The 12,558-nt window shown below is 39.6% G+C and overlaps 1 protein-coding gene across 5 annotated transcripts in view; it reads right to left on the bottom strand.

Annotated features, from left to right (window-relative positions):
• NEK11 (NIMA related kinase 11) overlaps positions 1-12,558 on the bottom strand; it is a 277,182-nt gene that overhangs the window by 44,876 nt on the left and 219,748 nt on the right. For all 5 annotated transcript variants that reach the window (XM_043968528.1, XM_043968529.1, XM_043968526.1 and 2 more), the window contains one exon: positions 7,142-7,235. In XM_043968528.1, the coding sequence (XP_043824463.1) occupies positions 7,142-7,235 (94 nt within the window). The remainder of the gene's footprint in view (positions 1-7,141; positions 7,236-12,558) is intronic.

The raw sequence follows: 12,558 nt of genomic DNA, 5'->3' as shown, positions 1-12,558 counted from the left end.
CTGGCATTTATCATATACTCCCTCAGAGAGATGTTTGTCATCTTTTCAAAGGTGTAATGATCTTATGACTCCAGTGATGTTATAAGCCACTTAAGGACATAACCAGGCACATGGAATATGTTCTTCTGTTAAATTTCAGCGGTCAGATGACAGTTTAATGGAAGTTTAACAGAAGAAGTTATTCAATTTGTATGTAAGCATATTTCTTTTAATCTTACTCTAGCCTGTATCTCTCATTCAAACTGAGGAAATCCACTGTGTGACCTTGAATAAGACACAGTGTCTATGAGATTAGTTTCCTCTACTATAAAGTGAAAATGATAATATTTGCATTATCTCACAGAAGGTGAGGGGAATTTTATTTAATTTTGAGTTACTCTTTTTAGCTTTGTTTTTTCCACCCTAATTATTTTTACATAAAAAAACCAACTAGCTATTGGCTTGCTTATTATCTTAGAGAAATCATTAGTATTTGCTCCAAGCAGAAGCTATATTTGGCCTTCTAAAATTTTTGTTCAGTCTCTATAACTTATCTTTCTCACTGCAGCAGGAAAAAGGGAGGTTGCAGAGAAATGTGCTGTCTCCGTTCATCAGGTTTCCCCATCACTCTGTTTTTCCCCAATCAAGAAAGAATTCCCTTGGCAACCTCATCATTAACTCAATCTCATCCTTCCAAGTGACCTCTAATACTCAGAGCTGCTATATATATATATATATATATATATATATATATATATATATTGACTATAATACAAATTCATTAACTTGACTCAAATTCTAATTCTGTTCAAGACTGTTAAGTGAGCTCTTTCCTTCTTATAATCTAAAACATATTTGACCCCAATCAGTGTCCAGTGAATCTGGCAGGCACCATATATAGAGTGTAGGGGGCTCATGTCATCAGTGAGAAGCAGTTTGATATGGAGATACTGGTTGTCTGGTTGCCAGGTAGGGCAAAGACAAGAAACAGCTTTAGAAAAAGTGTCCCTGCACCGTAGGGTGAGTAGGATTTTGCCCTAGAGTACTGAAATTCAAAAGCAAGCAGAGTCCTTGAGCAGCTAGAAATTACAACTTAGAGCTTAGATAATATATAGATGCATAGATGAATGGATGTGTGTGTGTATATATACATACATATATTGGTTAAAATAGTATGCCCCGAGAAGGGCCTGTTCTCTTCCTCACTTCCCATGGCAGCACCCCAAGGGGGCTCCTCCATGACCTGGCTCAGCCCTGCTCTGCTTCTCTCTTCACCCCTAGACTGTAACCCCCAGCAGTAACCTCTCACACTGTCCCAGGGTCTCTGCCCATAGAAGCCAAGGTTTCCAGGCCTCTCACTTCAATCTATCAATCTGTTTTAAATTTTTGATATGTAATTGTGTCCTGTTACCTGTACCAAATGTATTTTGTGAAGTTTACTCTCAATCCCAACTTTTGCTGATTATAGCCCTGACCACCAGCTACTAATCTTCCACTTAGGCAGATCGACATGGAGCAGATCAAACAACAGACGGTCATCTGAATGCCTCACTTGAATCATCCTTCTGTTCTTTCATGTACTTTCATTTAATATCCTCTTCAGCCACAGAGAAACTAGAGACAAGACTTATCTTATGTCCCATTAAACTATTTAGCTCAGGGTTCACCAGAAACTACCCAGGAATCTACCTCCCGAAGCATCGTTTACATTTAGCTTCTTGCTAAGTCAGCTGTTTTGTGCTTAACTCCAAGTAAACCAGATAAATCACCTTTAGGCTGTATTTGAATTACTGTGTCATCACAGACTTGCCTTTCTGATGAATTAATCCCCTACACCCCAGGATGCCGAGAGCAGTCACGTTGCCCAAGATTCCTAGACAATTTCTCTCTGGATGCCTTTTCAGCAGATCAGCACATTAAACACTTAAGGGAGAAAAGATTCTCTGGGTTATGCACACAGCTACAGCTGTGTTCCTCTGTCTTATTATGCCAAACCAGTTCTGCCCAAAGGCAACATAGCTATGGCCAGTCTTGCATCGAACTAGCAACAACATCTACCCTCCTTCTTCCTTAAATTTCCCAGCTAAATGATATTTCCACATTCTTCTGCATGAGCTTCAGGTCCTTTCTCTGGTTTGCTCATTCCTCTGGGATCCCCTACATACAATGTCAACACAAGCACCGAGGATAAGGACTTTACTTCGTAGAAGGGAGGCTGGAGAACAGGAGTCCTCCTTTTTATTAGGAAGATCTTTTTTATGAGAAAGATCCTTTTTATTTCCCTGAAGTGTTAATATCATTCATCAGAAATAGGAGGAAGATGTGGTATGCTGACAATCCCATATCTGAACCACGGGAGGAAAAGTGCTGCATTTTACTCCCTGTTGGGAATCAGGAACTTAGCAAATAAAGAGATAAGAGTATGATGTAGAGCGTTCCAGGGTGGCCAGTTTGGAGAGCTAGAAATACATTCCACGGGGCAGCTAGGTGGAGCAGTGGATAGAGCACCAGCCCTGGAGTCAGAAGTACTTGAGTTCAAATTTGGCCTCAGACACTTAACACTTACTAGCTGTGTGACCCTGGGCAAGTCACTTAACCCCAACTGCCTCACTAAAAAGAAAGAAAGAGAGAGAGAGAGAGAGAGAGAGAGAGAGAGAGAGAGAGAGAGAGAGAGAGAGAGAGAGAGAGAGAGGAAGGAAGGAAGGAAGGAAGGAAGGAAGGAAGGAAGGAAGAAAGAAAGAAAGAAAGAAAGAAAGAAAGAAAGAAAGAAAGAAAGAAAGAAAGAAAGAAAGAAAGAAAGGAAGGAAGGAAGGAAGGAAGGAAGGAAGGAAGGAAGGAAGGAAGGAAGGAAGGAAGGAAGGAAGGAAGGAAGGAAGGAAGGAAGGAAGGAAGGAAGGAAGGAAGGAAGGAAGGAAGGAAGGAAGAAAGAAAGAAATACATTCCACTCAGACTGGGGAATCCTAAACTAGAGCTCCAAGAATTGTTGTTTTTGAGTACCAAGGGTTTAGTGTTTATCCTGATTCCACTAGAGATGATGGATCCTAAAGTGCTTTCGTTCTGTCTTTATCATCATCTCTGCTCTGCTGTGGGAAAGCAGGAAAGATATAAGGAAGAGCGGGAGAGATGAAGAACATGGGAACAATCTTGTGGTGACCTCCTTGAGAAATGGAATTAATCAAGCATTTTGATTCATTTCTTGTAGAGCAGCTAATCACAGTCTGAATGAACACAATCAGGACCAAAGGTGAGAAGAGCAATTTCCAGCCTCTTTTCCAACTCAGAGAGAAATTCTCCAGGTGCTTTTCACGTTAAGAGGTGTAATTGGATTCATAATTATAAGCCAGAAACAATGATTTGAAAAATAGTGATATCAGGGGCAGCTAGGTGGCATAGTGGATAAAGCACCCACCCTGGATTCAGAAGGACCTGAGTTCAAATTCAGCCTCAGACACTTAACACTTACTAGCTGTGTGACCCTGGGCAAGTCACTTAACCCCAATTGCCCACACACACACACACACACACACAAGACTCTGCATTATATCTACTGTCTACTATCATCCTTGAAGGTCTTCTTCTTTGCCAGATTTAAATGTATGCTGCCTATTAAGAGAATACCAAGGGGGCAGCTTGGTGGCACAGTGGATAAAGCACCAGCCCTGGCTTCAGGAGGACTTGAGTTCAAATCCGATATCAGACACTTCACATGTACTAGCTGTGTGACCTTGGGCAAGTCACTTAACCCTCATTGCCCCAGAGAGAGAGAGAGAGAGAGAGAGAGAGAGAGAGAGAGAGAGAGAGAGAGAGAGAGAGAGAGGGAGAACCAAGAAACATATACTTGGAATCAACATGTTATTCAACCATGAAATCCAAAAGCTATATGTGCCCTTCATTCAGCTACTCTCTACTGCCAATGACCTTTCTTTATGGTTTCCAATTCAGATCTACCAAGTTAGGAGATAGAAAATAAGATTAAAAAGTTCCCAAAGCCATCAAGGACAAAGTCAAAAGAATGATTTTTTTTTAAAAAGATACATATGTGCCATCTAAAAAATTAAGTTATAAATCTAATAATCAACAACTGAATAATCAAACAAACATACCATAAAATAGAGGAAGCAATTAAAGCCCTTCCAATTTAGCAAGATTTAACCAAAAACAAGCAAAAAAGTGTTTGCTTCTCTGTCCAGGCCTGTCTGAAATTTTAATACCTCTGGATTTTCCTTCATTTCTCCTTTTTCACATATAGTTCTAATTCTGCTGATCTCACTTTGCATCATTCTAACTCCACATTTCATGATATCCTTCAAATTTATAATTTTCTGTAACCATAATATTCCATTACACAAGTATGCCTATGTCTATATGTAATATATATGTATACATAGTGTTCAATCATTCTTCAATTGTTAAACATAGTTTCCATTTTTTTTTTGCTATTATAAATAAGAGACAAAATGGATGGAAAGGAAAGAAAGGAAGACTTAGTTTTAGATCCTCATGGTGACATGTACTGGTTGTGTGAAAGTAGGCAATTCACTTAATCTCTCAAGGTTCTAAGAAACTTTCTATGAAGTTGCTGAGAATATAATGATCTGCATTGGTGTAGGGAGTTTCTTCACTGGAATTCCCTTAAATCAATGAAAATGCAGATCTGTTCCCTATTTCTATTAAAAATTAGGCAATAATGAATATATTTGTACATATATGTTCTTTTCCCCCCTTTTTTCAAAAAGATGAGTAGCAACAGAACCAGCCACTGGATAAAAACATATGATGCATTTGTGATCTTTGGTTCATATTGCTCTCTAAAAGGCTTGTATAAGTCATAGTCCCACCATAATGTCCCACCAGTTCCCCAATTTTTTTTATTTTGAATTTCACTATAACATAAGTTGGCTGATTATTCATAAATTTTAGCAACATTTCATGGTGAAGACTTTATCCTCATTTATATCTTCTTCAGAAAAATGTTTATGTCTTTACACCATTTATCTATTGGAGAAGGTAGATTTTTAGTTTTAATGATATATATTAATTAATTCCTTATAGATTCTTGATATCAGAACTTTATCTCATATATCTACTGCAAATAATTTTTCCATCTATTTTTCTTTTGACTTCAGAGGTTTTTTTGGTGTTCAATATATTTTTATCTTTCTATAATCAAACTCATGGATCTTTCTCAATATTTTCTTATATTTAATAAAAACTGTCTTTTCTTTCCATGATTTTTTTTTCAGGGCAATGAGCGTTAAGTGACATGCTCAGGGTCACACCACTAGTAAGTGTCAAGTGTCTAAGGTCAAATTTGAACTCAGGTCCTCCTGAATCCAGGGCCAGTGCTTTATCCACTGCACCACCTAGCTGCCCCCAATGTGGTGTTTTTTTCTAACTGCACACTGTTTCTATTTATGTTTTTTCAATTCTGTAGAATTCTATAGAATTATCACATATATACATATATGCCATATGTGGTATGTGCGATAATATACTTCCATTAATATTCTTATATATATGATTAATATTATAGATGTTATAGATCCTTTTACCATAGTATTATAATTATTATAATATAATAATTATTCTATAATTAGAAGTGATCTTTGTCTGCTATTAATTCCATTCTCATTTTTCAGCATTTGGCAGTATCATGAGAAATTTTAGAGTACTTTTAAATTTTTAATCTGTATAAAATGGTTTTCCTATAAGCAGCATATTCTGGTTTTTAAACTATTCTGTAATATTTTTTTCATTTTATTGGAGAATTTAGTCCTTTACATTCAAAATAACAATTACTTTTGTGCTTCCTTCAGTTATTCTATTGGAAAGGAATACACAATTTCTTCTTTGATACTTTTAATGGATATGTAATTTCACTGATATGGGACTTCCTAGAAAGGAACAAATCACAACTTATAACTTGGTCAAAGCCTGCAAACCAGAAAACCCTCAGATCTTTTCAAACAAATTGCTAACCACCTTCTTTATTTTGTACTTGTGAGGCTGATTTGTTTTTACCTCAAGTGTAAAACTTTACATTTATCTCTATTAAATTTCATCCAGTGCAATAACTAGAGGAAAATTTCCATTGTTGTATGTGAGTTATCTTGGAAATAATATGAAGATCCTGCAATGGGAAGGAAAATACCATCGAATGGCAAATCTTCTGTTTTTATCTTTCACAACTCCCCTAATACAAGTATTCCCCAAACCTTGCTAATTTATATTAAAAACCAATTAGCAAATTTGCTGAATGACTAGGGAAGAAACAATAGACCATGAAGAAATATATGCTGATATACATACAATATTGTGATAATTTATTTTTGCAAGTAGATTTTAGCTGTACTTACGTATTACATTTCACAATACAGTAGAAAATAGGTTGTCATAAACTTGGCCAAAGTAATGAAAGTTCAGTAAGACAAAATATCTGATGGTGATTCGAGAAACCAATCAAAAAGTAAACCATCTCCTATTTCTCCCATCCTGAGATTTGTAAATCAGAAAAATTGCAACACTTTTTTTTTTTAAATAAAGATCTCTAACTAACAGTGTTGGTGCTGGAAAAGATTATTGGAGTCATTGCTGCAGAAGGGGACAGAGTGGAAAAACAGTGAGAGATAAGGGCAGGTGAGGCTGTGTTTAAGACAAGTCCCATTGTTGTCTTTTCAGGGCAAATGACATGTAACCATCTTCCCACCCTTCAACTGGTTGATCTTGGGGTCAGACTATTGACCTCAGCCCGAATTTTGAAGAACACTGCTCAAGATGACAATATGGCACAAGGACAACAAACTCATTAACACCAAAATTAGATCCTTGTGCCAAGACTAGCTCACATGTCCACTTATTCAATAACACAACAGGAAGCAGAGAAATCTGAGACAAATCTGTGGAGTCAGTAATGATTGGGGATGGGCTCTGGGCATTTCTATCCTCCAGTGACCCCAAAAAGGGATTCAGACATGGCAGGTTTAGGACTGCTTGGCTGCTTGAAACCAACTCAACCTCCCATTGGGCAAATATAGCTATTTGTCCTTGGGCAAATCCCCTCTTTTAGAAATGCATTTGTTGAAGTAACTTCCCAAGATTGTCTGATGTTTGTGGTAATTTGGGTTATCTCCCAAACTTCCCAATGTGGCGATACACTACTTACTCTCTCATGAGTTTCATCTTGGTTTCAGACACAGTGTTAAGACGGCCTGGTCCCTGGGGCAAGACTGGAGCTGATCTGCTGACAGTCCTGGAACCTAGAAATCAATGCACAGACCCAGCTTCAACCTCAAGGCAATATTCAAGGGCAATCAGAAAACACAAGAGAATTCACCTTTGTGACAAGGTAATGCTACATTAATTAAAGATGAACTTGATTATTCAATCTGTGGAGAAGATTTCTTCCAGAGGACAGGAAGATTTACAATTTTAACATGCACAAGGAACTGAAGGACGGACTGGTCCTTTCAAGGATTGTGCAGACAAAACCACATTACTCAAAGGGGCAAATGTTCACAATAAGAAAAAAGTGGATGTGAAAAGTGAATAGAAAAAAAATGTTTTTGGAGAATGTTTTATCTTTCCTATTGCGTTTACTTGAATGACTATCTCTCTTCCCTATAAAATTATTATTTTTTTTTTTGGTGAGGCAATTGGGATTAAGTGACTTGCCCAGAGTCACACAGGTAGTAAGTGTTAAGTGTCTGAGGCCAGGTTTGAACTCAGGTCCTCATGAATCCAGGGCCGGTGCTCTATCCACTGTGCCATCTAGCTGCCCCTTACCCTATAAAATTAGCTTCTACTTTGCCTCATTTATTGGGGTTTGGGGGATTGTTGTTTTGCAAAGGAAAGGAACATTGATAGCTCGGGGAGTTAAAGAGCATCAAGTGGCAGATGTTGGCAAGAGATCCAAATAGGCAACAGAGGGATGGAGCCTTGTTATGAAAAGCAGTGGGGCCCACAGAGGACCAGAGGTCTGACTTTCTAAATAATTCCCCCTTAACTTAAGTACTCTAAGAAGTCAGAAGAAGGCACAGATGCTTCTTGCTGTGATGGCCTTCCCTTTTACAGAAGTCAACAGGCTGGATGTGAGGCTGTTCCGATAAGGTTGATGAGGCTTCTCTCGGAGGGATGACATCATACCTGTATCATTTATTATAAGAAGTCTTGAGGGTGAATTCCAGCTCTGTCTTTCTTTGAATGTTACCTCCTGGGCACATCACAATACATTTTTATGAACCAGTTTTCTCCTCTGTAGAGCGGGCTTAAGAATCCCTTCCAATCCTAAATTATATGATCTTACCCATACCAATTACCTATAGAGGTCTCAGAACTGTCATCAGATCAAATCAGTCCTAACCCAAGGACATGACAATCTGCTGTTCTCTGGTTCCAGGCACATTTCTTGCGATTTGTAATTATGCCCCCTGCCCCTAGCACATAGGAGACACTTAAGCTGTCATTGGCAGCTCGGTGGCTCAGTGGATAGAGCTCTGTACCTCGAATCAGGAAGACTAGTGTTCAAATCTGTCCTCAGTTACTAGCTGTGTGACCCTGGGCAAGTCAATTAACACTGTTTGCCTCAGTTTCCTCATTTGTAAAATGAGCTGGAGAAGGAAGTGGCAAACCAGCAAACTACCCTAGTATCTTTGCCAAGAAAATCCCATACAGAGTCACAAAGAGTCAGGCATGATTGAACCAGCACCACCACCACCTTTACTTGCTAATTCATTTATTAAGAGCTACATAATCTGCAGTGTGGGACAATTAAAGGAAGATGGGATTTGGAGTTAGAAGACCTACCTGTGTAACTTCAGGCGAGTCATTCAAGTTATAAGGCCTCTGTTTTCTGCAAAATGAGGGAGCTGGTCTAGAGAGCCCCTAAGATCCTTCTAAATCTATGATCCTATGATCCATAAAGCTTGTGTGTCAATGCCAGTTGTTATTTCTATTACTCCCCCTTTGGCAGATGAGGAAAACTGAGGCTTCTGACGCCAAATCCAAAACTCTTTTCACTGGACTAGAATTCTGTAAAGAAATGGGGGCGGGTCTGGGTGGAGCCAAGATGGCTGAGGAAAGGCATTAAACGCAGAAAGCTCCTGATGTGGTCACCCCAAAAACAGCAATAAAAGAACCCTTGGAGCAGAAAAACACACAAAAAAATATGGGCTGAGAGTTTTCTCCAGCTATAGATAGATTTCAGGGGGCCATGCTGGGCCATGAATAAAGCCTAACCCCGCAATCGGGCCGATGCACCAGACACCCGCCAGAGGAATTTGCCCCAGTGCCTCTGAATTGGCTGCAGCACCAGCGTCTTCTGGAACCGAGCGTGAGCCCTCCAATGGGGGGGGTGGTAAGTGCAGGGGTATCAGTGGACTGGGGGGAAGGATTTGACTGTCCCACCACAGCGGGGAACCAGGAAGAAATCCTGAGCAGTGGAAGGCCCAGGTGGGGGAGGGGAGCAGGCAGGCTTATGGAAGCTAAAAACCACACCACAAAAAGTTTTGCTGGTTGGTTGTTTAGTAAGTAAGCTTGAGGCTATCTCCGGACCAGAGAACAGGCCAGGTGAGATTAAAACCTGCCCCCCACCTCAAACCAAAACACCTGAGACCCTCTGAAGCTGGGAACAGGAGCAGAGCTGAGAAGCAGCCCCACCCCCACCCCCTCACCCCCCAGTGGAGAGTTTAAAATCAAATAAAAACGAGGCCAGGCAGGCTGAGAAGAAGCCCAATCACCCCCTGGGCCACGCTGTAGCTCAAACATTGTGTCCTGGAAGCAGCGCCACACTTTAAGAAGGAGTTAAAAGCCAAGAAATAGTAAACCAGGATGAGTAGGCAGAGAAAGCAGAAGACCATCAAAAACTTCTTTGGGGGTAAGGTAGACCACAATACAACATCAGAAGAAGAAGATAATAACAGGGTCAAAGTTCTAACATCCAAAGCTTCCAAGAAAAATATGAACTGGTCTCAGGCCATGGAAGCTCTCAAAAGGACTTTGAAAAGAAAGTAGGAGAAATAGAAAGAAGATGTAGAGAAAGGGAGGAAAGAATGGAAAGAGAAATGTGATGCAGGAGAGTCATGAGAAAAAAAGTCAACAGTTTGAAAAGCCAAATGGAAAAGGAGATTGAAAAACTGTCTGATGAAAATAACTGCCTAAGAATTAGGATTGAACAAATGGAAGCTAGTGACCTTATGAGAAACAAAGACACAGTAAAGCAAATCCAATTGAATGAAAAAATAGAGGGTAATGTGAAATATCTCCTTGGAAAAATAGCTGACCTGGAAGATAAATCTAGGAGAGATAATTTGAAAATCACTGGACTACCTGAAAACCACGACCAAAACAAAAGCTTAGACACCATCCTCCAAGAGATTGTGAGGGAACATTGCCCTGATATTCTAGAAGCAGAAGCTGAAATAGAAATTGAAAGAATCCACTGATCACCTCCTGAAAGAGATCCCAAAAGGAAAACCTCCAGGAATATTATAGCCAAATTCCAGAACTCACAGGTCAAGGTGAAAATATTACAAGCAGCTAGAAAAAAGGAATTCAAATACTGTGGAGCTCCAATAAGGATAAAGCAAAATCTAGCAGCTTCTACATTAAAGGACCGAAGGGCATGGAATATGATATTCAAGAGGGCAAATGAATTGGGACTACAGCCAAAAATCATGTACCCAGCAAAACTGTGCATAATCTTTCAGAGGAAAAAAATGGGATTTCAACAAGAAAGAGGTCTTTCAGGCATTTGTGATGAAAAGACCTGAACTGAATAGAAAATTTGACTTTCAAACACCCTGGAGAAGCATAAAAAGGTAAACAGGAAAAAGACTTCGTGAGGGATATTAAAAGATCAAACTGTTTACATTCCTACATGGGAAGATAATACTTTGAACTCATAAGAACTATCTCAGTAAGGAATTCACAGAAGACACAGGTCTGAACTGAATATGAAAGGATGATATCTGTAAAGCATTTATGGTTTGTTCTTTGTGGGGCAGACGGGGTGGGTGTCTTATGTCTGGGGCCAGATTTGGGCTTGGGGCTTTCTGGGTCCAGGGCTGGTGCTTTGTCCACTGTGCCACCTAACTAACCCATGATGACATCATTAAAATAGGGTTGAGGTGTAGGAGGAATAGACTGGGGGAGGGAGAAGGGGAGAGATTGTCTGGGGAGAGGTAGTTCACATGAAGGAAACAAAAAGCTTATGGAGGGGAGAAGAGGGGGAAGGAGTTGGGGAGTGAGTGAACCTTAATATCATCAGAATTGGCTCAAAGAAGGACTAACATACATACTCAAGTAGGTACAGTAATATATTTTTGCCCTGAGGGAGGGGAGGGAGATGGGGGGAGAAGGAGGGAAGGGCAGATTGGGGGAGAGAGCAGTAAAAAGCAAAACACTTTCAAGGAAGATGAAGATGTTCTGCATTACTGCACAAGTATGACATGTTGAATTGCTTGATCTCATAGGGAGGGTTGAGGAAGGAGGGAGGAAGAAAAAATTAGAACACAGAATTAGCTCAGGGATCTTGATATCATCAGAGTGGGCTCATGGAAGGAATAGCATTCATACCCAATTGGGAGGAGTAATCTATTTAACCCTGCAGGAAAGTAGGAGGGGAGAAGGATAAGCAAGGAAGGGTGAAAAAAGGAAGAGCACAGCGGGGGAGAGGATAGTCAAAAGTAAAACACTTTTGAGGAGGAATAGGTAAAAAGAAAATAGAGTAAATGTCATGGGAAGGGAGTAGGATGGAGGGAAATAGTTATGATGATTGATTATAATGGCAAAATGTATGGTACCTACTTTGCTGTGCTTTTCTGAAGAAAATTCTCTGTCAAGCTTAAGGTACTATATACAGGTTATGATGAACAAGATACTATCAGAAAAACCTGGAAAGACCTACATGAACTGAAGCAGAGTGAAATGCACTGTATACAAAATAACTGCAATAGTGGGGGATGATCTTCTGGGAAGCACGTGGTTATTTTCAGCAAGGCAATGATCCAATATAACTCTGAAGGACTTATGAACTTTGCAGCCCATCTGCAGAGAAAGAACTGATAGTAGCTGAAAACAGATGGAAACACATTAAATTTTTTTTTCTTTTCCTCTTTGACAATTCCTTAGTCTGAAGTTTTGGGTTTTGTTTTTTTACTATTTTCTCTCACAACTTGCTAATATGGGAATTTCCCCATGACTACTCATGTATAACTTATTATGAATTGCTTGATTTCTTGTGGGTGGGAATGGAGGGAGGAAGAGAAGTCGGAACACAAAGTTTTAAAAAATTGATGTTAAAATTTGTTTTTAGGGGCAGCTAGGTGGCGCAGTGGATAAAGCACTGGCCCTAGATTCAGGAGTACCTGAGTTCAAATCCGGCCTCAGACACTTGACACTTACTAGCTGTGTGACCCTGGGCAAGTCACTTAACCCCTATTGCCCTGCAAAAAAAAAATGTTTTTACATATATTTTGGAAAATAAAATTGTATTCAAAGCCAAAAAAAAGAAAGAAATGGGGGAGGGGGCAGGGAGTATGACCAGGCTGGATGAAAACATCAAAGAAGAAATTGTTGTGATGC

Source organism: Dromiciops gliroides, chromosome 5 (assembly GCF_019393635.1).
Source record: "Dromiciops gliroides isolate mDroGli1 chromosome 5, mDroGli1.pri, whole genome shotgun sequence".
NCBI lineage: Eukaryota > Metazoa > Chordata > Mammalia > Microbiotheria > Microbiotheriidae > Dromiciops > Dromiciops gliroides.
Note: the sequence above shows the minus strand (reverse complement) of the source record. Positions and strands in the feature narration are given on the sequence as shown.